Source organism: Eublepharis macularius, chromosome 2 (genome assembly GCF_028583425.1).
Source record: "Eublepharis macularius isolate TG4126 chromosome 2, MPM_Emac_v1.0, whole genome shotgun sequence".
Classification (NCBI taxonomy): domain Eukaryota; kingdom Metazoa; phylum Chordata; class Lepidosauria; order Squamata; family Eublepharidae; genus Eublepharis; species Eublepharis macularius.
In genome coordinates, this window is record NC_072791.1 from 212,219,069 (window position 1) to 212,243,855 (window position 24,787).

The following is a 24,787-nucleotide window of genomic DNA, read 5'->3' on the forward strand; positions in this document are numbered from 1 at the left end:
GTGTCCACCAGCTCTCCAAACGGCCAACTTAGGATCACATCATCTGATAAAAGCCTGCACTCTGAGTATTGGGTCTTGTGCATTTGGTTCCAGAACCAAAACTGGAAGCAGCACGAGAAACGCCCGGTTGTTAAGAGCCAGATACGCAAGGGTCTGGCGCTTGCTGCAAGAAGCATTTGCGCATGCCACAAAGAAGCAAAAAGACAGAGCAGCATAAAGACAGACCACCCCCGCACCCAGCCTGTGATATCCTAAACGCACCACATCATTATTGTGCTCACGGAGGGAAGAAATTTTAAAAGATTTCAGAAAAACTAATACTAAACTCGTCATATGTCCTAACTTAACATCGAAAGAGGTCAATCGGTAGCATTTGCGTCAGAGGTGTGAACATAACAAGAACATGACATGAGGGGAGTGGAATGTTGTGCAGGTTGAAAGTTCCGAGTGACTCGTCTTAAAAACAGGTGCTGCTTCTGTATTTAGAACGGACTTTGTGCATTTCTGTACTCATCTGAGAAGCTGATCTTGTAACCGAAAAGATTTGCAAAAGTTTACCCTGGGGGAGGGGAGAGTGTTCTTACACGCTGCTTGTTAAAGCAACTTTCTAAACTGGAGGCAAACTCCACTAATTCGCAGGCGCTTCCCAAAGTAGTCTATGAGTTTTAAATATCGTTGCTGCCGAGGCTCATTCTGCAAAATCTTCCACTTGGAAGTACAGTAATAAATAATACACACACAGCAGATGCCTCTAACCAGAAAAGCAGGTGCAAAGGTACTAGGATATATTTCAAGTAAACTACATTTGGCTTGAGACCAGCTGCTTCACCTGGACTTCTCGAATGCAATTTAGCCTCTGTCAACTCTGCTCATTCTTGGTACCTTCAACCCTGGATATTCCATAACCCCAAAGCTAAGCTTTTTGCAGTAAAGGATTCTGCCGGTGGAGCAAAGTTGCCTCAGAAACGTTTCTTCCACAGTAGTAAAGGGATCCTTGCAGACTGCTGACGTTTTCCTTCAAGTCAAGTGTTCTGGTAAGACAGTTCAAACGTGTTGCAAGACTCGCCCAGGCTTTCGTCCATGTTCAACCTTCTCCAGAAAGACTTCTGCTTCATCTGGAGCTCCCTCCGCACACACCGGGGGCAAGGGACAGACTTCACTTTGCATTCTGAATGGAAGAGGGCACCACAGCTCTCGCATCTGGGAACACAAAAATCAGATGTTGGTATACAAGTTTTTAGCTTCCCTCACAATTGGAGAATATAGGCATAATTTAAAACAATTATGGACTGGGCCACTCCAGTACCAGTCACACAGAGAAACCTGCAGGCAGAAGATATACTCAGATATTGTTGAGTTACAATGGGAAGAAAAGACAGCTTCCGTGTTTGCTTATTCTGTCCACGGTTCAGCAGCGTGCAATCCTGTAGACAGCTCGCACAACTGTATGCAGGAGTCCAGCTGTTCTGTCCAGTTGTGTCTATCATAGTTTTTTTACAAACCTCATTGCAGCATTTTACCTGTTCTTTGGGGCAGGTCCAGGGACCAGTAGAAAGGCCTAGATCACAGCCAAAAAAAAAAAACAGCGAGGCCTTTAAAATCTTAATTATCCCCATCAGACACTAATGCTGACTTTCTCCAGCCAATCACCCCCTCATTAGTGAGTTTCAATTCCTTGGGGAATGCCGGAAGCCATGCATTTATTTACTTTTATTTATTTATTCTATTTTAAATGCCAGATGAGAGCATCAATTGTGCATTTATTCATGACCACTCCCTTTCCCCACCAGCCTTCACAGTCAACTGGAGAATGTCCAAGCGTATCAAAAATTTGTCAAAATGGACACCTACAGGATTATGGAAGAGTGAAGCAAACCTGCCGCTGTTACCCAAAGAGGGACAGAAAAGAGAGAGAGATGGTTTTGAAGTTTAAGAGCAAATTCATCATTCAAACAATCTGCAATGTAGGAAGGGATTGATTCTGCAACACCAACTAGCAGTTTATTCCTTGGTAAGAGGAGAAGAGGAGAGGGGGAGGCAGGATTACTACCAGGGAGATCCCAGAACCTTCCACAAATCAGCATCTTCGTTTCACTTAATGTTCCATTTGAGTTTTATTCCTGCTCTCTCCCAAACCAAGACCAGTGAAACGGACAGCAGGAGCAGATTCTTTTTCTATAGCAGCCCAATCCTATACATGTTGACTTGGAAGCAATTTCCAGTTTGATGGGACTCGTTCCTTATTTGCAACTTTAGCAAATAGCAGCACAAGGACGGCAAGAAAAGACTGAAGGAGTATGTCTAACCTGAGAAAGGCAGGCCAGGGGGGTGCTATTTATTACTACCAGAGAGGACGTCAGAAAGAAGTTGTAACCATTAAGGTTAAAACAAGCTGCAGTCTGTTTATTGTAAAATTGTAAAATGTAAGTTTTTCTAGTGTGTTGTTTTGCAGAGTGTAATCTGCCCTGAGCCCGCCAGTTCGGGGAGGGCGGAATAGAAATCAAAAGTGAATAAATAAATAAGTAAATTATTACAGGAAATGAAATGGAGAGTAAACTTGAAAACAGATGACTGGACATGATATTTTGGGATCCTCCTCTCCTGGATGCTAAACAGGCACTGATCAGGAGAGATGTTTTACACTGGAGCGCGGAGCTCCCCTGGGCGAGTCCACAATGGCGACGTGGACTGAAAGTGCACAGGAGACGGAGTGGTTCCTTTCCACGCAGCTGTTGATTGTAAACAGCAGCATGCCTATGCAAACTTCCCTGCAGTGATGTAAACAGAAGCCTCCTAAAATCAGGAGAATGGACATAAACCATCGGGAGGGAGGGTGTGTCCAGGTGAGTCCAGGTGGTGTGATGGACCTAGCCTCCAATGGAAGATGCCGTAGCAGTGGAAATTGTACAGGGCTCATCATGTGGCCAACCAGCTCACAGCAACGTCATGGTAACCGGGGAGGGGGGGGGAGTGGTGACGTTGGCTTTGCAAAATGGATCCGAGTGGCTGTGCTGAAGGCGAGAGAGCCGTGCTGGGCAATAATACCCAAATGGCTCAGAGACCTCCTCAACTGATTCTCTGTGAGACCCACAAGATTTTGTGTGCGTTTCATATAAACCCAAACCAACTAAACTCAGTACAAGGATTCAGTACAGAATCTGGTAGGCTGTAACCAATTTCACCAACCTCTCACCAAAACATATTACCTGTTGCTTTAAATATGTACTCCTATGTACCACCTGTGCTCCTTGTTGTCTAATGTCAGTCCTAGAATCGATTCTGTTCTGTCTCAGTATTTTTTCTACTCTGTACTGGATTCTTTCTAATGCTATGTCTTTTAAACTTGTATCTATCTACCCTATGGCATTGTTTATGGAAATGTCCCTGATACTGTACTGAAATGTACTTGATACTGATTGTACTCATCTCATACTGTGTAATCTGCCTTGACTCTCAGTGAGAAAGGTGGACTATAAATGACATAAACAAGCAAACAAACAAATAAAATAAAACGTGCGGATCACGCACTTCTTTTTTCTTCTTTCACGGTTCTGTGGAGTAGAGAGTGCCCTCAAGTCATAGCTGACTTATGGCGACCCCTGGTGGGGCTTTTGTGGCAAGAGACTAACAGAGGTGGTTTGCCATTGCCTGCCTCTGCAACCCTGGTCTTCCTTGGAGGTCTCCCATCCAATTACCAACCAAGGCTGGCCCTGCTTAGCTTCTGAGATCTGACAAGGTCAGGCTCTCCTGGGCTAAGAAGCAAACAAAAAAAAAGCTGTGGGCAAATTCGGCTAAAAGCTGGTAATGGACACAAGCGGTGGCCATCGGCATGGAGCTTCCAATATGCCAGAGATGAAATGCTTGTACTCTGCACATTTTCCAACCCCTCCCCAGGGATGTTGGTGTTTGTTCCCACACCTCCATCGCCAGCCAGAATCTCTCCTTCTTTTAATGCTTTTTCCAAATTTTATACAATCTCAGGTTTGCCCAGAAAATCACCAGCTGCCAGTTGCAGGTCCTCAGAGTGCCTGTAGGATGCCTATTTTGGCAGGCACAAGTTTCTTGCGTGACGGCACTTTGCTGTCTTAAGTGTATGTTTAAGCATCACAGCAGTCAGGACGGGAGCAAGGGCTGCTAGCCCTGGGCACCTCCAGAGCGTGTCCCTGCCAGAAATTACTGCTGCAGGATGCTGGCTCCCCCTCTTCCTCCTGACTGCCGCCTTCACCTCTACTGACCTCTTCCCAGATGAGGAACTGCAGCAGCCACGGCTACAGTTATTGGCTTGCCCTCCAACTGGGGCCCTTCTGGGCAAGGCAGGCTGTGACAGCAGTGAAGAGGAGCAGCATGAGCCACCGCGGGCAGCCGGGTGGAAACAAGCCTTAGCCAGCTCAGGGAGTCCACTGCTGGTCTCTTGCCTGGGCGAGCCCCATGCCGATCGGTAAGAGTGCTTCCCTTAAAAAAACGTAATGTGTGAATTAAGAACGAACCCAAAACTGTATCGGGAGGGGAGGGGGGGTAGACTAGACAATATGGAATTAGTAAGTGGCCAGATATTGGGTTTTATAAGCAAAATTCTGGACTGTGATTATAGCTCAGTGGTAAATCAAGGGGAGAAAGGATCCCGAACTTAAACTGAACTCGCAAAACGAGGGAGAGACTTCTAAGCTGAAGCTGACCTTCCCTTGGGAAAGACAGTGAGGTGCTCACGGTGTCTGCAGCACCTCCCAGGATTTCAGCTGCAGACTCAAACGCACACCTGCCCACCCCATCGTGCCAAGGTGGAGGACACTCAAAGCAGCATCGGTGGCTGTTCAAACATTTGAGAGCCAGGAGGAGCACCTGTGCTAGGGGAGAGGCTGATCCTCAAAACAAAGGCCTCACCCCCATTTATTTACAGAACTCCCATTATGGGTGAAGCCTTTGTGCTCCTCCCCTCAGATCCTTTGGAGTGCATATCCAAGAGCATTGTGAAGAGAAGCAAAAAGGCAAGGGTGGCTTTTGTTGCTTTAAAGATGACACACAGCAGAGTAAAATGACCGGGACTTTGAAACAAGCAGCTACAGACTGATTCACATGCCCGGCTTGCCCGTGGTGGTCCCGCAGAGGAGAAGCAAGCCATTTTTTTGTTTGGTTTCCCACGCTCACAGCTGCTGCTGGGGTGCAATGGTGCATTGTTGTCCACTGATTCAGATGGTGCTGGGGGAAAGAAGTCCCTTCGGACATCTGAGCAGAAACCTTCCCATTTAATGGGCCTCAGGCTAAAGGGTGCGTGTCTGAGAATGGCCCTCCTACATGGGCATAACCGACGTGGGAGATCAAGCCCTGGCAAACTTCCCCGTCGCTCTGTCCTACCCTCCGTTATTAACCAGCTTCCTTGCAGCATTTCTGCCTGGTAGCCACAGAGTCACCAGTTCTGACCTGCACATCGTGATGTGTTTGTGCATGCTCTGCCACATTGGACAGTAACACGCATGCTCTGCAACAGGACAAGATGATTGTCTAAAAGTTATTCACGGATATTAAGAACAACTATAAAGTACAGGCCACAGAAATGAGTTATTTCCAGATGCTCTGCTGCCATGCACATACAATGTGTTCTTAAAACATTAATCTCAGAAGATGTGTTTCCCCCTACAACTCTCTCTGCTTATGAGAGCATCATGTGGGACTTAATGCTCACAAAAACCGAATGTGGAATGCAATGAGTATGTGCTGAAGTTGCAGGATACCCAGGCAGGGGGTGGGTGTGTGCACACTGAATTCAATGTTCTCAGGAGCCTCAAAAGTGGTAACAGGACAAGCGCTCCGAGGTCACAAGGGAGCAGGCTGTAGGCCAACTCAGGGCCAGAGGGTCAGGTTTTCAAAACAACAACCATCAGGCAGATGAACAGAGGAAATGCAACAGCCCAAACCAAGCAAAAGAAGGCTGGGTTCCTGTAAAGACAACTCGGATGAGCTGGAGCAGCAGCCAGGACTGCTCTCTCACTAGGAGATGAGGTAGGTAAAGGTAAAGGTAGTCCCCCGTGCAAGCACCGAGTCATTACTGACCCATGGGGGGATGTCGCATCACAACGTTTTCTTGGCAGACTTTTGTTATGGGGTGGTTTGCCATTGCCTTCCCCAGTCATCTACACTTTACCCCCAGGAAATTGGGTACTCATTTTACCGACCTTGGAAGGATGGAAGGCTGAGTCAACCTTGGCTTCCGCCGGGATCGAACTCAGGTCGTGAGCAGAGTTTGGACTGCAGTACTGCAGCTTACCACTCTGCGCCACGGGGCTCTGAGATGAGATGCTCAGATAAAAGAGCAGAAGCTGCACGGGTCCCTTATGCCACCTGACAGGCGCAGAATCAGCTGGTGGGGATTCTGGGTTACAGTCTATCCTGTAATCCCATTGTTGGACTCTCTACCTGCATGGTGCAGGAGGCAAGGTACCGGAGTATGAGGTGCTGGAAGTTCCTCCATGGAAGTTTTCCTACACAAACAGGCAGCCCCTACCGGCCTGTTGCCTTTCTATTTAGCCTCATCTTGTGTTGCAGAGAAAGAGAGGCGACACTGCTGGAACAACGTGAAGTGGATAATGAGACGGGATTCAGCTCTGTGTAGCAGCCACAAAGTGCCTTTAAGCATGGGCCCTTCTCACACTATTGACGTGCTTTCGGAACACTGCGAAATGTAGCGCAAAAAACGCGGAAGATAGTGTCTTCTCGTGCGAGTTTTGCACGATGTCGCGCAAAACTCTCGCGAGAAGACGCTATCTTCCTCGTTTTTTGTGCTACATTTCGCAATGTTCCGAAAGCACGCAAGTAGTGTGAGAAGGGCCATGTACAGAGTGGGTGGATGTGGGGGGTGGGCTGCCTATGCTAGCAGCAACTACTGCCACTGTGCTCAGGTCTCTGCATAAAACTTTTTGGTAACAACTGTAAAATCAAGATGACCCATCGATAAGAATAACCCAATGGTATTTTTTGTGTTTCAATCCAGGAAGGGAAATGCGTTTTTAAAACAGAAAAAAAACAAGCGATTAAAAATAATAATAGTAATGATTTGTGTGGGCATTTGTAACAGTGCTAAGACAGAAAACTTGGGGGGTTATGGATTGTTGGAGCAGATGGAAGGAGTCTGCCAGGCACAGGCCACCAACCCCAGCTAATGAAGTGAAATGATTGTGTTTGCTTTGGAACCATTTGGCCAACAAAGGAATGTGTCACACAGATTAGCAAGAAAGGACTATGTAATATGTGTGTATTCAAAGCCCGATGAGTGCCTTATCCAGGTATTCAGTTCTGTTTGCTCAAGGACTGACAAAAACGAATGCAGAGCAAACACCTGCAAATGGAAACTCTGGCTCTTGAAAACAGGGCCGGGGGGTGGGGGGAGAGAAGTCCTCGCCAAGACTTATCTGTCTCTACCACAGACTAGAAATCACATCTGCCAATGGACCCATAAGAAAGCCAACTTCTTTAAGAGATTTCACCCTTTATCATCACTCATGTATTACAGGATGGCGGAAGCCACATCCTGAACCTCTGGCAGGTTTCACTCAAGAAGACCCAGAATTATGTGGGACCTCCTCTAACCACACACACCCCTTCCCAGAATAGGAGTTCTTCCCTGGCAAGCCAGAAGGTCAAGGCATGCAAGCAACAAGGTACACAAACACATTTTACTTTCTAGTCATTCGAGAACATTCTGAATGGAGGAAGCTTCTTTAATAACAGTACAAACAACTTTTTGGGGAGGCCATTCAGGCGGGGTTATGATACTGTCTCCTCCCATAGAGGAAGATAAAGATTTTTAAAAGTCGGGTTTTACACTTACTTAATACAACTGGAGCCTCATTCATTTTGGTTATGAGTGCAGCTGAATACAGGCATGCGGATGAGCAGTAACAAGTTTATGAAGGCACCAGTAATTTCCCAGTGAGACAGATATGTTAATATTTATTTTAATTATGATTCAGGAGTTCTTAATCTGTAATCCACTGCTACCCATCAAATGTGCAGCAACCTCACTGAATGCCCTTCAAGCCACAATTTTAAAATGGACATTAAAACAGCACCTCAGACTTTATTTATATAGGTATATTTATGACCAGGGGTCATTTCATAGAAAAAGAGCAGGAGGAACTCATTAGCAGAACTTATTAGCATATGCCATGCCCCTTGGCATCACCAGAAGTGTGTCATTAGCATAACTGATTTGCATATGCCACACACCCTGACACGTATCCTGGCTGTTTTGGACCCAATCCTGGCCATTCAGGGCTGAAATTGAGCCCAAAATGGTTAGGATCGGGCTGCTGCTGAGTGGGAGAGTGATTCACCACCTGTCAGAGGCCCGATCCGGGCCATTTCGACCCCAATCCAGGCTGAAACGGGCCCAAAATGGCCGAGAGTCAGGTGGGCGGGGCCACCTGACATGTGACCTCTTTGGGGAACTGCCAGAACTGCGTTCCCCCTCAAAATGAGCCCTGTTTATGACAGACGCTGGTGCAGAGCGCACCACATTTCAGTCGTCATTTTCGCTCCAACGCTGCCCTCTGGCATCACCAGATCCTAATTTTTAAAAAATTGAAAGATGTTTTCTCTTTGGATTTTAACAACTTTGCAGTATTTGTCCAGCAAGCCGGAAAAGATCCTTGCCCCAAGCCCTGGGCTCTGGCAACCAGAGACAGGGCTTTTCCAGTGGTATCACTTTGTTTTTGGAATGCTCTCATCCTTGAGGCTTGCCTGGCACATATCTTACTCTCTAACAGGCACCAAGCCAAGACATTTCATACCCAGAATTTTAAAGGAGGGGTTCCATCTTTTAAAAGCTGTTTTTAAGAATCCATTTCTAGCTTCAAGACTGTCATAAATAACATTTGAGGTGAGTGAATGTTCTTTGAGGCTGTTTGTATGCCCCTGGCTTGTTTTGAATATTGGTAATTCCCCGGGCTTTTTTTCTGGGGAAAGAGGTGATGGAACTCAGTGGGTTGCCCTCGGAGAAAATGGTCACATGGCTGGTGGCCCCGCCCCCAGGTCTCCAGACAGAGGGGAGTTTAGATTGCCCTCCACACCGTGCGGAGGTCAATCTAAACTCCCCTCTGTCTGGAGATCAGGGGGCGGGGCCACCAGCCATGTGACCGTTTTTAAGAGGTTCCGGAACTCCTTTCCACCGTGTTCCCGCTGAAAAAAAGCCCTGGTAATTCCTCCATTGTTGTTTTTTTTACTTTATTGCATTGTTTGTGATCTGCCTCAAGCAGGTATCTAAAGAGGAGGCAGATACATTTTCTAAAGGAAAAATGAGCTTTTCCTACCAGAAAAAAAGCGTGGAAAGAAGGATAATACTAAGAGAATGAGAGGGGAGGGAAATATATGGGCATTTCTGAAATTAAGGAAGATTTGCCGGGTTCTTTCAGGAGTTTCCTTTTTTAAAACTGGGAAGTGATTGACGTATTAGCTTCACCACTTCTCACGTGAAATTAGTTTTCTAGGGAAGGGGGAAGCCCAGGAGCAGGTGAGAGCGCACACTGCTTTTTAGCATTCATTCGACTCCGCCAGGAACTCCAGTTGATGATGGCATTGTCCAGGACTGATAAAAGTCCCAGAGCTTCACTCCTGTGTATCCTTGTTCTACCATACCATTGATCACAAATGGGGCTAAAGGGGCTATCTAAAACTCAAATGCTCCCCATAGTTCTCAACAGAACTCCCCCCCCCCAAGATTTACAGACAATATTGTAATAGATAATATTTTCACCGTTTCAAAATATGCACAAAACTATAAATTTGTAAGATCTGCAACCAAAACAATGAAGACTGCTTAGCTAGCACAAAAACCTAGTTTTCTCAGGGGGAAGAGCTGGCTCTTTCTGGCAAACAACACCAAAGCTTGGGTTTGCCAAGGCAGCCCATTTCAGAAAGTGGACAATGGGGACCGCTGCAGGTAACTGTTATTATGTAACTTTAAAGCTGATATACTAAATCTTCAGCAAGAATTACAAAACGGCCCACTGTATTCTTAACTCCGGCCTAGGATATGAGGGGTCAATGTATAAACTGCTGGGCATACCATGAATTACAAGGCCAGGTGTAGTTAACATAAGAATGCTACTTCTGAATCCTGCATAAATAACAACTGTTCTTAAATATGAACTGATGAAATGAGCTCTAAGAAAGCTTATTTTAGAACACATTTTGTTAGCCTTTAAGGTGTCACTGGACTCCTGTTTCAATTTGACCCTAAATATGGGAACGAGATCCTGCTACCATATCATTCTATTGGTATTCTGATATTTGATAGGAAGTTTTCTTTACTTTTTCCTCCACAATAAAAAGGACAATTGAAGCCCCCCACAGCCCCCATATTATGGGAAATCAAATGCTTACTCTGATGCAGGAGGTACAAATGTGCCATTAACAGCCTACCGCAACTTGCCTTAGGACTAAAAGAAAAGTTAGTCATTCTGTATAAGCTAATTACTTTAACAGCCCAAACTCAAAAACTTGGCCAGATAGCAATCTTAGTTGGGAAGCTTCTTTAGAAAAGATTATACCTTTTTGAGCACAAATCCTGGCAAAGGAAAAAAATGTCCAATGGAGAAATGAGAAATATTTCATATTAACTAGCAAATAAAAAAGATGGATAAAGCCAAGTCACTGGGCTAATGAAGCATTACTAGGGCTTTGCTATTCGGGTTTCGCTTCAGGTAAAGATATCCGAAGCAGACCCGATTTGGCAAGCTTCAGTATTCCTGAAGCATACCGAAGCAAAGCTTTCCGAAGCATTCAGAAATGCTTCGGAAAGCTTCGGGGCTTGTTTAAAGGCCCCGCCACTGCTTGCAAGCAGTGGGGGGGGGCTTTAAACATCAACCCCCCACCTCCCCCCCACCTACCTTGCGGTGGCTCCAGGCCGGCTCCTCTGCTGCCGCCCCGCCCAAGCCTGCAGGGTGGTGGGGAAGGCCGGAGCCGCTTCCTCTGGCCTTTCCTGCCCCTAAATGGCTACAGCACGGTGGTGGCACGGTGGCCATTTGAGGGGTAGGAAGGGCTGGAGGAGGCAGAGAAAGCCCTTCCTGCCCCTCAAATGGCCGGCGTGCTGCCGGCGTGCCACGGCCATTTGAGGGGCAGGAACGGCTGGAGGAGGCAGCTCTAGCCTTCCCCACCACCCCGCAAGCAGGCGGCAGCGGCAGAGGAGCCGGCTGGCTCCAGGCCGCACTGCCTTGTGCTGCCGCCGCCCAGCTGATGACCCTCCTGCCGCCAGGTAAGTGGGTGGGGGTTGGAGGGATCTCCCCAGGGTTGGGTGGGGGTTGAGGGGTCTCCCCAGAGGGGTGGGGGGTAGAGGGGTTGCCCCCGAGAGGGTGGGTGGGGGTGGTAGGGAGTTCCCCCCCCTCACTTCAGTATGCTCAGAATCTTCACGGAGCATACAGAAGCGATTCCTGAACCTTCGGATTTACCGAATCTCCCCACCCGTGCACAGCCCTAAGCACTACTCCTTTGGGCCCAGCAGTATCAACCAGTATTTTGCAAATGACACAGTTATATCAATCCCAGTAAATACCACTTGCATTGTGCAAACAGAGAGATATTTTCCAAAGTACCACTACAGGAAGTATTCAGATTTCAGCGATCTCAAAACTATTACAAAATTCTGGAAGGATTTCAGAATTCTGGCGTGATCAGCCTGCGATTTCAATGCACAGCGTTCACCCACAGTAAGGCATCAGACATTCTGCTTGCAAATTAACGGGCAAAGCTTTCATTTCTTGTATCAAATGCTTTGATCCTTTCTTTGTCCTCCTCAGGCTCTTTGTCATATAGAGCCTTAATCTCATTTCTTATGCTTTATCATTCATAACTTTCTTTTCAAGAAGTGGTTGTTCTGCAAGGCTTTTTTTGCTAGTATTTACATAATTCTGTAGCACACCTTGTTTAATCTGTGTTCATGGTTTTGACTTTGTATTAAAAAAAATCCTGGAACAAATTCAGGGACAGACTAGGCAAACAATTGCATGGAGCGGGCAATCTCAGGAGAGGCTGGCCTTGGCTTCACAGGCACAGAAATCTCCCAAATGTACCAGAAACAACACTCGCTGTTGCTTTGAGCCAAGCTACAAGTGACGCCTTACACAGGTTGGACACTTGTCAGCTTCCCTCAAGTTTTGATGGGAAATGTAGGCATCCTGGTCTTGCAGCTGCAATGGAGAGCCAAGCTGTAAAACCAGGACGCCTACATTTCCCATCAAAACTTGAGGTAAGCTGACAAGTGTCCAACCTGTGTAAGGTGTCACTTGTAGCTTGGCTCTTAGTGGACAAAAAGCTTTCCCAACACTGCTAGTGGGTTCTAAGAATTTATCCTTGCCATATAAGCCTTTGAGAACTCACAGATGAACAACTACAATCAATAAGAGCCAGCGTGGTGTAGTGGTTAGAATATCAGACAAGGACCTGGGAGATCCAGGTTCAAATCGGCACTCTGCCTTGGAAGCTCACCTTGGGCCAGTCACACTCTCCCTGCAGGGTGGTTGTGAGGATAAAATAGATGAGAGGAGAATGATGCAAGCCACTTTGGGCTTCCACTCGTTAGAAAGGCAGGATATCAAAGAAGTAAGTAAGTAAGTAAGTCAGAAATTCAAGGGAATATGAAAGTTGTATCTGTGGTGTATACTCTGTGGTGGCTCATTTGCTAATGAAAGGTGTCACATGAGGAACGTGCCCACGGAGGTGTTCTAGACAGCCCCTCCACCTTGTGTAACGCTCTGGGCCCTGCCCAGCAACTGCCACTGTACTAGGTTTAACTGGAAATGCCTCTCATCTTTTCTTAGTGGGCAAGAGGAAGTTTGGACAGTGAGCTCACCAAATATAGGATGACCCACAGTAAAGGTATGGTAACAGCCAGGGCTTTTTTTCAGCTGGAACGCAGTGGAACGGAGTTCCAGAACCTTTTGAAAATGGTCACATGGCTGGTGGCCCCACCCCCTGATCTCCAGACAGAGGGGAGTTTAGATTGCCCTCCGCACCGCTCCAGCGGTGCAGAGGGCAATCTAAACTCCCCTCTGTCTGGAGATCAAGGGGTGGGGCCACCAGCCATGTGACCATTTTCTCCGAGGGCAACCCACTGAGTTCCAACACCTCTTTCCCCAGAAAAAAAGCCCTGGTAACAGCCCTCTAGTATTTCCTTCAGAATATCAGGTTTGTTTTGCACACACTGTGGGAAAGTATTTATCTTAAGACTCTTTTAAAAGACAATATTCTGAAGGTGCTTCCAGAGGGGTGGCACAGTTCTTCTCTCCAAGCCCCTTTACAAATTACAAAAAGAGCATCTGACGGGATGACGCATGCTTAGTGCAACACATTTGACAAATGGCAGGAAGTTGCAGTTTGCTGGGACTCTCAGGTGTCAAAGGTGACACACGGTGCCGTTTCAAACAGGTACCGACCAAGGGCTCTCCAACCTTCTTAAGCATGTTGGAAACGTTGAAAAAGGGCAGTGGGTGGCTACCACAAGACAGCAACCATGTACTAGAGGACAGGATCGACTCTTCACACTGCAGACAACACAATGTTTGGTTTTAGTTCTGCAAAGTGAAGGTCTGGTCCTTGAATAGCCACAAGGAGAAGTTTCCAAGCCCAGAGACGTAAGGAAGTTTGTGCCTGTGACCAAGCGGAGGGCGCATGGCCATGATGGGCTTGGCCAGCTCGTGGTTGGCTACTCAGTCAGCTGGCAGGAAGTGACCCTGCCGTTCTTTGTTCCATTCAAGACCCACTGGATTTTATCCCCCAAAACTCAAGAAGCAAGTAGGCACCTAGGAAACATATCAGAAGGCACCATGATCCCTCTGAAAGACAGGTATGTGCACTGAAATTCCCACCTGATCAACTTCGACACAGTAAAAGCACACTCAAAATGTAACACAAGTCACTGCACTCCACTCCCTGGCTAGCCAGTTCCAGGCAAGAAGCACTAGCAAAATATTGGGCTGAATTATGATAGCCTTATCTGGCCAGGCAGAGAGGGATTCAAGGGGGAATTTTGAGAGGAAGGGGGAAAGATCTTTATGCAGAAAGAAGGGGAACGGGTCATGTTTCTTGTCCAAGCTTTTTCTACAGAATGAGAATTGTAGCACAGAAGCGAATGCATCGCAGTTTTTACCTGCTTGTTGAAATGTCCTCAAAGGGGTAGAGGATCTCTCCATTATTGCAGATCTCACAGAGGAATCCCTTTTGACTACAAAGGCTGCAGCTGTACACATGGGAAGAGGCAAACTTGATTACCTTACCAAGGAAAGGGGCCAGTTTCCCTTCAATAACCTGCAAGACAAGGGAAACAAGATTGTGAAAGAATCAACACTAGAACACACAAGATTTTAATGTCTTTTATTAGCAAACTGAACCAAACATAGTTGCAGGTGGGTAGCCAGGGTAGTCTGTTTTGTTTCTGCAGAACAAAATCTGAGTCCAATAGCACATTAAAGGCAATGAAGTTTTCATGAATCAAAGCTTATTTCCCCCAAGAATCAAGCATGCAATTCTTTACAGTTTTTAATATATAATCTATGTTGGTCGCCACTCTGAGCCCGTTTGCAGAGAGCGCAGGGTATAAATTTGATAAAATAAATAAGCATGGGGTAGGGGGGGGGTCACACAATACGTTGACTTAAAGTTAAAGGCTGAATTATACAGCTAAAATCTACCTACATCAATCAATATCCAGAGGTAATTTTTCACCTCTGAAGTTGTCCACAACCAGGTTAGGTTAAAAAAAAACATGTCATGTTTAAAACAAAGACCAAAGTTAATTTTTAGTATTTAATTCATAATCTTTTGCTCAAAGGCACGCTTTCCCCTAGAATTTGATCATCATATACTTGAGTCCATTCTTGCCTCATGAATGACTGCAATGCCATCATGTAATAAAGCTGATTTTACTATGAGAATATAAACAATATTTATCCACTTCCACAACTCATGGAGCAGAAAACAAAATATCTGAAGCAAATTTCAGCAGGCAGTGTCTGCGTCCTGCAGTGGGAAGAGTTGCCCTCACGGGGGCCTAGAGCTTCAGCCTCTCCTGCTGTTGTTCCGTGGACACTGGACTGAGAAGCTTGACCCAACTACTGCAAAGAAGGATAAGAAAACCCTAGATGGCTATATTAGGTTTTATCAGAAGAACATACGTTTATTAGGGACTGATCCAGACCACCATTTTCCACGGGTACAAACACTTCCACGTGCATGGTGTAATGCCCCCTGAGATCTTGTTCCAAGGCAGTTGTTACCCCAGGAACAGGGTTTTGGGGAGCGTTTTGGGCTGCCAAATGAGAACGGAGCAGGAGAACTGGGCTTCATGAGTTGAAGTCCTTGTAACTATGGAGATGTTAGTCTGACTCTAAGCTACAATGGTACTCTTAGAATTCCCTGCAGAAATTGGCTGAAGAATGACATACCTAAATGAACAAATGGGGAGTTTATTTAACACAACTTCCGCACGCATTGGATAATGCACTTCCAATCCTCTTTATAGATCATTTGGAAGGGATTTTTTTGTGTGCGGAACAAAAAATCCACCTCAAACGACCGATAAAGTGCATTGAAAGTGCATTATCCAACGTGTGCGGAATCAGCCCTGGATGATGTTTCAACTGCTCTCCATAAAACAACCATTTTATTATTGTAACTAATGTATATATCCCCCACCTACTAAACTTTACATATAACTTTCATATAACCACACAATTGTCACCTCTTTTCAAAAGATGCCTGACAATCTGCCTGCTCTCGAGCTTAATTAAGATCATAAGATATGATACCGTTCACATTTTTAAAAAGAAATTATTTAGGAGTCGTGCAATGGTCTCTTTAAATGGAAAGCCACCTTTTAATATGTGCTATCTTAATATGCCAAGTTTATCCCCGTTAATATTCTTTTTGTTTCAAGCCACACGCTACGCGGAACTGATATTTTGAGGGACCGAGAAACCGACACAATACTGATAAGGCTCAGAGTCAAGCCAGGAACTTAAAAGAGATTTTATTTCAGTTGTGTGAAGCTTATTTCTCTGGCTACAACCTAACCTGCTGCACAGATGATGAATGGGAAAACACGTAGCTGGGAAAGGAAGTTCACAGGAATTGCTTGAGTTGCTGCCATGAAATGGAAATGCTGAAAAGCATCCATTCTTTTCAGAACATCTGCAGTGGCAGGAAGCAGGAATGTTATTGCTAGTCATGTCGAATAGACCTCTGTTAGTGTTGAAGGGTAAGGTGATGCCCTCACAGTGTCCTGCTATAGAAAGGTTCCCTCCCATACTGAACCTTAAACAATTCAGAAAGGTCTTCGTATGGAAGACAGAAGGAAGATGCAGTTCAAGGCCGCCACTCTGCTACTGTTATAAGACATTCTGCCCCAGTCAGACTCGAGAGCAATTTTAAAAAGTCTCCTTCCTTAAATCAGGTAATGAAGGTCAAAAGTCTAAACGTGTTAAGAGGATATTGTGTTTTTTTAAAAAGTAAGGCCATGGCAGACGTATTTGTGATAGCAGACTTGCTTGCTCATTAACAAAGACATCTCCTGTAAGGAGACCTGAATTCTGCTTCAACCATAATCACGTTTCTCCCCGTGTTCAAATTTACTGTGTAGCCAACAGGCTACAACAGGAGCCAACAACCCTTTATAATTTAAGAGCCAAACTACATAAAAATTCAGAGAGAGAGAGAGAAGACGAAGAGCATTACTGATAACTGACATGTTGACCCATAAGGTTGTTGTGACTGTGAGACCTTTATTAAGAAGCGACTCACACATAGTATCACAATAATAAACAGGCACAGGAGCATCCCTTGCAAATTTTTAATACATCAACATAAATAATCACATAGTTCACACTTGGAATACTGTTCATCTCTATCATTTCAAATTCTGTAAAGTGGAAGCTCTTTAGTCCCACAAAATTTCCCCCCTGCCATTACCTTCACATACTATTCATTCAAGAATCCTAATGCACTGTAATTGATAAGATTTGATTTTCTTTTTTAAAGAGCCATATTTGGCTCTGGAGGCATAAGCTGCAGACTCCTGTGCTATACCAATAAACTGTTTAAAATGCAATGTGCGGCAATGCCCCGTTTTCAGGTGTTACTACAAACTCAACAAGAAGATTTTGCAGGGTCTAGAATAGTTTGGAATAGAATACTGGAGAAAGGAAGAAAGTGGAGTGAATGTTAAGGGAACTGGGGTGTCTGTGAACAAGAGAGGGTGCGTAAGCAGGCCAATACTACTGCAGACCATGCCTAGCAGTTGATACAAAATCTGCCCACACAAACGTTATCAGCCTTTTTACAAGACAGCATTTGAACACTGATGGCAGTTTACTTCCTGCTAAGCACAGGTTTCAGTTAACCTAAAGATAAATGCAGTAGGTGCTTCTTGGTCCAGAGGTCTGGGGGCAACCGAACTGTATTTCTCATTACAAGGTTGCAATTGTGAGTAAGATCGCCTGGAGTATAAAGTGAGCACACACTTGGAAGAAGACGTGGCCCAACTGATGGGACCTGATTTAATTAGTGCATTTTCAAAACCAGGAAGTGATCGTTCTGAATTATGTTGATGCAGAATACTTATGACTTGTCCTTTAGCCTGAAAGAGGAATGATTTTTGCTACTCGGGTTTTTTTTATAATTCTACTTTATTAAGGAATATTAGAAAGGCAAAATGTCAAGTCAATGAAAGGGTTTGTTTTATATACGCTAGATCATGATGAAAAGTTGAGTGCCAACTTTATCTACAAAGTGCTTCTAAAAACGGCAATTCCTAATGTTTTAAGTTGAGTGTTTAGTCCGATATACAATAATCTTCAGTTCAGCACTTAATACTTTTTTTTTTTACATCCTAATGATTTAATAGCATGCCGCGACTTTTAACAAACATGTTTTACAAAATGTTGTACAAATATTGTTGCCTACTAGTGACTATAACATTCCACCACACCAAGAGGTCTGTTTTGCTGCTTGGAAACACACAGAGCGGAGAGCTGCTATTTACACAAACACAGAAACTGTGTACAGGAGCTATGAGTACAAACAGCTCCTTAAGGAAGTCTCATTGAAATCTGCACTATGCAAAGAATCTTATCTCTGTATTTTCATAAAGCATTGGAGTGTACGCTTAAAAGAACCACTGTACAATTAGCATTCTACGCAGGGGAAGAAAACTTGATGCAAGACACAAAGTCAGTGTGGTATAATGTTCAAAGCGTCAAATTAAGATCTTGGAGACCCAGGTTTGAATCCCCACCCAGCCAAGGAAGCTTTCTGGGGTGACCTAGGGCCAATCACACACTCATACCTACTGCGAGGATAAAGTTCTAAGCTACTTTGGGTCTGGAGTAAGGCAGGGTGTAAACAAAGTGAGTAAACAAATAAATATGACTTATGCTGTCTGAACTCGCCTCAACAGAACGGCACTCCTGTGCATTATCGCTCTCTCAGAAGTCCCACCAAAGGCAACAGCGCATGACATATACAGCAGGTTTGTACCTAAAATAAGCTCACTAAGGGTTCATTTGAATGGTTAATCATATGGCCAATTCAAACAGTACCAGTAGCCCTGAGAGAAATGCAGGCGCCATGATACTTGAACGTTGACATGACACCTTTGAATTCGCCCAGTTGTTAAAGGGAAGTCTCAACGCCAGCAACAGAAGTTACCAAGAACAAGTGTAGATTTGAAGAATTACATTCTTTGTGGAGTGGGGGAATGACAGCATACAAGTCTAGGCAACTCTGCTGCATCAATGTGGCAAAGTATTTTCTAATCTTAAGGTCTCGGTGGAGTGCAAAACCACTTCTAGCAGCCTGTAGGATCTACAGCATCCGGACTGGATGTTTGGCAAATCTGAAGTAACAAGTAGCTGAAGTTGAGAGATAAGCAACACAAACCTACTTGGTCTGATCAGGGCTGGGCTGAGACTTTAACCCAAGCCACTTTACTGATAATATAACATTTCAGCCTCTGGTGGACTCTGGATCTCTCTCACAGCACTTGCTTAAATAATGAGGGCAGCAAGATCTTCACACACATACGTGCGTGAGAGAGCGCACACATGCACACGCACACATACAAGAGATCTCAAAGGTAATAAATTGAAGACCAGGAATCCCAAAAATGTGCAGGCCAAAATAAACAAACAGCATAGAATATCCTTGAGAAGTAGAATATTAAGTTTTAGTTGCTACGCTGACCCTGCTTAGCTACCTTAAAGATAGACTTTGAGGTATAATGATTTTACCTCAAGGCAGCTAACCTTGAGCTAGGTATCTTGTGGAAAAGGCAAATGTACGTCAACAAACAGAGGTTAAACCGGCATTTACCCTCCTTAATTTTAATGGGGCTGAACAGTACCCTGTGAGGTTGCAGGTTAGGGTTAATCATTGATGTGAAAGAGGTTACCAGGCCTACATACCAAGGCTCTATTGCCACTGGCAAGACAGTGCGAGTCTGCAAATAGCTTATGACCCCACCCTTGTAAATCAGTGTGTTAATCATTATCATCCTATCCACGATAAGGCTCTTTCTCAGTCAACACGGAGGCTGTAATTTCAACCGTCCATTCACAATTTGAATTATTTCCGTGAAGATAACATTGATTAAGAAACAGTTGCCTTAGAAGGGGCCGGCAGTTAACTCCTTTCTTCTTCGTGAAGTGTCAGATTTGGAAGCGCTCTTGGCTACATCCACAGCAAGGTGATTAGGGCCAGTCCTTGGCACAAGCCCTGCCAGAGGGTGTTAAGCCCCCTCGACCACAGAGCATGAATTTACTCAGGCCCAGGAGAAAGAGAGGCCTGGCTTGACACAACCTAACTGTACATTCCTTCCATTTTCTGGTCACTTGCATGTGGCCACAGGTGAAAAAATAACCTGCATTTAGAGATGAGCAAAGGGGATGAGGACCCATGTCTGATTGTATGTGGAGGTTCTACACAGTCAAGTAGGTTTGCCAGGTCCAGGTCAGGAAATCTCGGAAGATTTGGGGGATGGAGCCTGGAGAGGGTGGGGTTTGGGGAGGGGCCTCAGTGGCATATAATGCTATAGAGTCCACCCTCCAAAACAGTCATTTTCTCCAGGGGAACTGATTTTTGTAGTCTGGAGATAAGTTGCAATTCTGGGAGATCTCCAGCCACCACCTGGAGGCTGGCAACCTTACTTGACCCTTGGCTGCCCGTTGCCTACTGCCAACCTTGAGTCTTGGTTAATAAGTTAAACTCACTAACAGCAAATAAATATTTCCAGCGGTCTTTCTTGCTGTTTCATCTCTGCCTCACTTACACCCTACAATGAGAGAACCATCAAACGACCCCGCTCCCAGCTCAGGCACAAAGTTCTCTGTTTGGCCTTAGAACAAGTTATGGCTGCACGGTCAACTACATCACAGAAGAACCGTTGAAGGACAAAATGAGATAAGAAAAAGCACATGGCATTTTGGGATGGACTGAACCAACTGAAGTTTAAAATCCTGCAAGCGACCAGCTCACTCCCAGTTGTGCAACAGGCCTAAGAGACCAGAGCAAAAACTTTTAACAAAACTGTTTTAGTCACATTTGGTGGCCACTCCAAATATTCCATTTCGGGGCTGAAACATACACACACCCTTTTGTGGAAGGATTAAGCCTACAGTAGGTATTAAACAAGAGCTAATCCATTAAAATGTATTACATTATTCTACTTATTTTAATCCCAATATTTAATACTACAAACCAAGCTATGCTGGAAGTCAGCCCCACTCTATACGCAGGTCACTGTTGCCTGAGATAAATAATCCAAGCAGAAAACTAGCACATAAGGCAAAGAGATTCTAGCAGAGCCTATTCCTTGATGTAGTAACTCTTCACGTGCAGGGAGCTTTTGATATAGAGAAACAACCAAACTTTTAGACCCCCACATTCCTGGAAGCACCAATATATATTTTTTTAAAGTTCAGTATACTCACTGTGCCATTTTAAGGCTTATTTACACATAAGTGTGCATAGGATTGCAGGCTTGCTTTTTAAAGACTGGTTTATGTGACCAAGGACTAAGCAAGGATGTTTTAGCATTTGGCAACCTGCTGACCAACGACCCTTCCTATTGCACTGGCAGGGAATCTCCGAGTGTTGCTGTGTAATTGTGATGACTTCATCCCTCTTCCAACCATGACGTTGTTGACACAGACCTATACATCTCTGGATTTTCTCCACTATTCTCCACTGAGTGTGGACTCAAAGCAGCTTACAGTATAAGAAAGCAACAGGCCCTAAATACATACATACAAACAGGGCTTTTTTTTGAGCCAGAATGCCCCGGAACGACATTCCAGCACCTCTTTAAAATACCCACGTGACTAGTGTCACGTGGGTATTTTTAAAATGGTCTGTTTGGGCCATTTTGGGCCCGGACCACTGCTGGGCACGGGAGGGTTCCCCCATCCAGCAGAGGCCTGTTCCAGGCTGACTCGGGCCTGATCTGGGCCGTTTCGGGCCCATTTCAGGCCCCAAATGGTCAGGATTAGTCCCAAAATGGCCAGGATCAGGCCTCTGCCAGGCAGGGGAACACTCCCGCGCCCAGCAGCAGCCATCCTGGCCATTTGGGGCCCCTTTCAGCCATTTAGGGCCCAATTATGGCCCCAAATGGCCAAGAGCGGGCCTGAAACAGCGAGGATCGGGCTGCTGCTGCTGGGTGGGGGAATGCCCTCCCATGTGGCAGTAGCCTATTCCAGGCCAATCCAGGCCATTTTGGCCCAATTTGGTCCCAAAATGGCCTGGATCAGGCCCTAAACGGCCAGGTTCTGTCTGCTGCCAGGTGGGGGAGTGCTCTCCCATGCAGCAGTAGTAGCCCGGTCCAAGCTGATCTGGGCCATTTCGGGCCCATTTTGACCCAATTTGGGCCCAAAATGGCCAGAATCCGGCCGCTGCCGGCTGTGGAGTGCTCCCTTGTGACGCAGCTACCCGTTCTGAGCCGACTGAGGCCCGATCTGGGCTGAAGAAGATTTTATAATTTTTACAAGAGGCTGGCCCCTTGAGGATTTTTGAAAAGAGGCAGAGTTCAGTGACCATGACTCCGGTCAACAAAGAAAGTATAGGTCCTTCCTCATCACCTTTTTTTCCTCCTGTTTGATCTGAATACTCCTAACTAGTTTCCTCATCTTCTAGTGCCACAGTGAAAAAATAAAGGAGCAGCAAGGACAGAGAAAACCTGGTGAGATCTTATAACTGAACCAAGTACAAAGGTAAGAGGGCTACTGAATAACAAAATGGCTCTGGAAGGTACTTTAATAAAGGGAATGGGACTGTGTATAGGATGTATTATCCGTTTGCTGTATGTATCATCTCACTGCTTTGTTTTCTACTTATGTAACACTATTTTCTGCATTGTTTCATGTCTAATGCTTAACCTTTGTTTCAGACTCTGTGATCCTAGTCCTATTACATTGCTAATTAGATATCGCACCCTATTGACTGCATAAATGTACCCTGTGTAAGCCGCCTTGAGTCTTGGTGAGAAAGGAGGACCACAATGCCCATAAATAGATTATTAAATGCTGCAGGGCTGCTTCTCACAAGATGTCCCACTGCAACCATGTTGTTCATCTATCCATATTGTTCTGGAGGGCATTTTATGATGGTCAGATGTTGTATAGCTAGCCTTACATTTGATGGTGGATTAGTTCTTGCTTTATTGTGTTCATTGTGACTTTAGGATTTTTTAAAAAATTGTCGATCATCTTGAATCCTGTGGAGAAAAATGGACTAGAAATGTGAAATAAATAAGCTTGGTTGCATTCAATAGGAAGTAGAATGAGCAAACTTTTTATTGAAGTATCTGTTCTTTCTTTGGTTAAAGATAAGTCTTGCTGCAGTTTTCTCATTTGCACTCAAGGTGCTTTCTGAATCGTAAGAGGAAGAGACAATATTACTTTCTAGAAGTCTGTCGGGTTTCCAAAATGAAGTCCTCTTTGCTTAACACCCTGCCTTGCAATTTGTATCACCCTATTCACAGAGCACAAAAGCATTAAAGGCTATTGTGTGGGAGATTTATCTTAGAAGGTGCTATAATTACACTGAAAACCTACCACCTTGGGGAAAACACCTGCTCATTCATGCAGCTTTTAAATTCAACTTGCATTTACATTGCATTCACATGGCTCACTAATACAGGGGAAAACTGTTTTGCTTGATATTAAAATGGGTTATATGCCATATAAACTATACAACTCAAACAAATGATCACTGTCTCAATATCTATGGAAAGAGACACCTCTATTGCCAACATTCTCTACTGTTTTACTATTTAGGACCTTTAAAATGTTACATTTTGGTCCATGTAAGAAGAGCCCTCCTGGATCAGAGCAGCAGTCCAGCTAGCCCACCATGAGGCCAACTGGTTACTATGGAAGGCCAACAAACCCGGCATAGAGGCCGAGGCCCATCCCTGATGTTGCCTCTTCTGGAACTGACATTTAGAGATTTCCTACCTCTGAACGTGGAGGTTCCCTTTAGTCACCATGGCTCGTAGCCACTAATAGACCTGGCCCCCATGAACATGGGCTAGTAGCCATCGCTACATCCACTGGCAGTGAGTTCCATAGTCTAAGAGCCAAGCTACAAGAGACGAATTACATGACGAGGAGCACGTGAAGAGAGTCGCAATGTCAGCCATGAAGCTGAGTTTTAAATGAGATCAGAAGGCTTTGTTAATTTCCCCTCTCTGCAGAGCCTGGGATATGGCTGCTCAGAGGATTTGTTAATTTCCTATTTGCCTGCCAAAGGATCTGTCAGTTTCACCTCCCCCTTCTAAGAGGCAAAGAGGAAATAAACAAACCTTCTGAGCAGATCTCCCTGGTTCTGTAGAGAGGGAAATTGACAAAGCCTTCCAATCTCTTTTAAAACTCAGCTTCATGGCTAACATTGCGACTCCCTTCACGTGCTCCTCCTCGTGTAGTTCGTCTCTTGTAGCTCAGCTCTAAGTCAGCAGGGAGAACCACAAGGCAGCTGACCCTCATGACATAAAAGGAAATCTAATGGACAGAAAGTGATAGATCTATCGGTAATAACAGCTTGCATCCTACCTTTAAACCCAGAAGCAATTTTAGTGGAATATATTGCAAGAAATGAAAATCATCAAATGAGAACATATTAATAAAAGCAAAAGTATTCAAGATGCTCGTGACAAATTCATTGTGGCATAGGCTCTGAAGAGCCAAAGCACTCTTCATCAAATGCACAAATTATTGGTAGCCTCCAAATGAAAGTCTGTAAAGGGCGTCGCAAGCAGGAGCCTGCAGCGAAACCTGTTAAACGAACGATTCCTTCTTTCTCTCTGCTTCCTATTCTATTTTTACCCTGCCCTTCCTCCAAAGAGTTCAGGGCGATGCACACGGTTCTCCTCACTTCCATTTTATCCTCACAACCACTGTGCAGGTTAGGCAGGCTGGCCGAAAGCCGCTGCAAGAGGAGTGCTTGATAGAGGATTTAAACCTGGATCTCCCGAATCCTACTGCAATCGTTACGTCTCACCACAAAAAAGATGGGAAAGCCTCCTGTTGTGGGGCTCCCACAGGTTGCTGATCTGTGTGGCCTAGAGAGGAAAGTGTTCCAGTAGGACCAGTAGACCCAGGTTCAAATTCTCACTCGCTCACACACCACCTCTCCGTCCAGAATAACATGGGAAGGGGAGATCCTTGTACTGGCTCAAGCTCTTGGGAGGAAGTGTGGTATTAACAACAACATCAGGACAACTTAATGCCCACTCAGAGCAGTTTACAAAGTGCGATAT

The 24,787-nt window shown here is 45.1% G+C and overlaps 1 protein-coding gene across 1 annotated transcript in view; it reads right to left on the reverse strand.

Moving 5' to 3' along the window:
• Positions 1–221: 221 nt before the first annotated feature.
• PLEKHM3 (pleckstrin homology domain containing M3) overlaps positions 222–24,787 on the reverse strand; it is a 104,035-nt gene continuing 79,469 nt past the window's right edge. Inside the window, exons 7-8 of the mRNA XM_054972020.1 lie at positions 14,135–14,292; positions 222–1,200 (exon numbers count right to left, since the gene is read on the reverse strand). Of these exons, the coding sequence (XP_054827995.1) occupies positions 1,023–1,200; positions 14,135–14,292 (336 nt within the window). The 3' untranslated portion in view covers positions 222–1,022. The remainder of the gene's footprint in view (positions 1,201–14,134; positions 14,293–24,787) is intronic.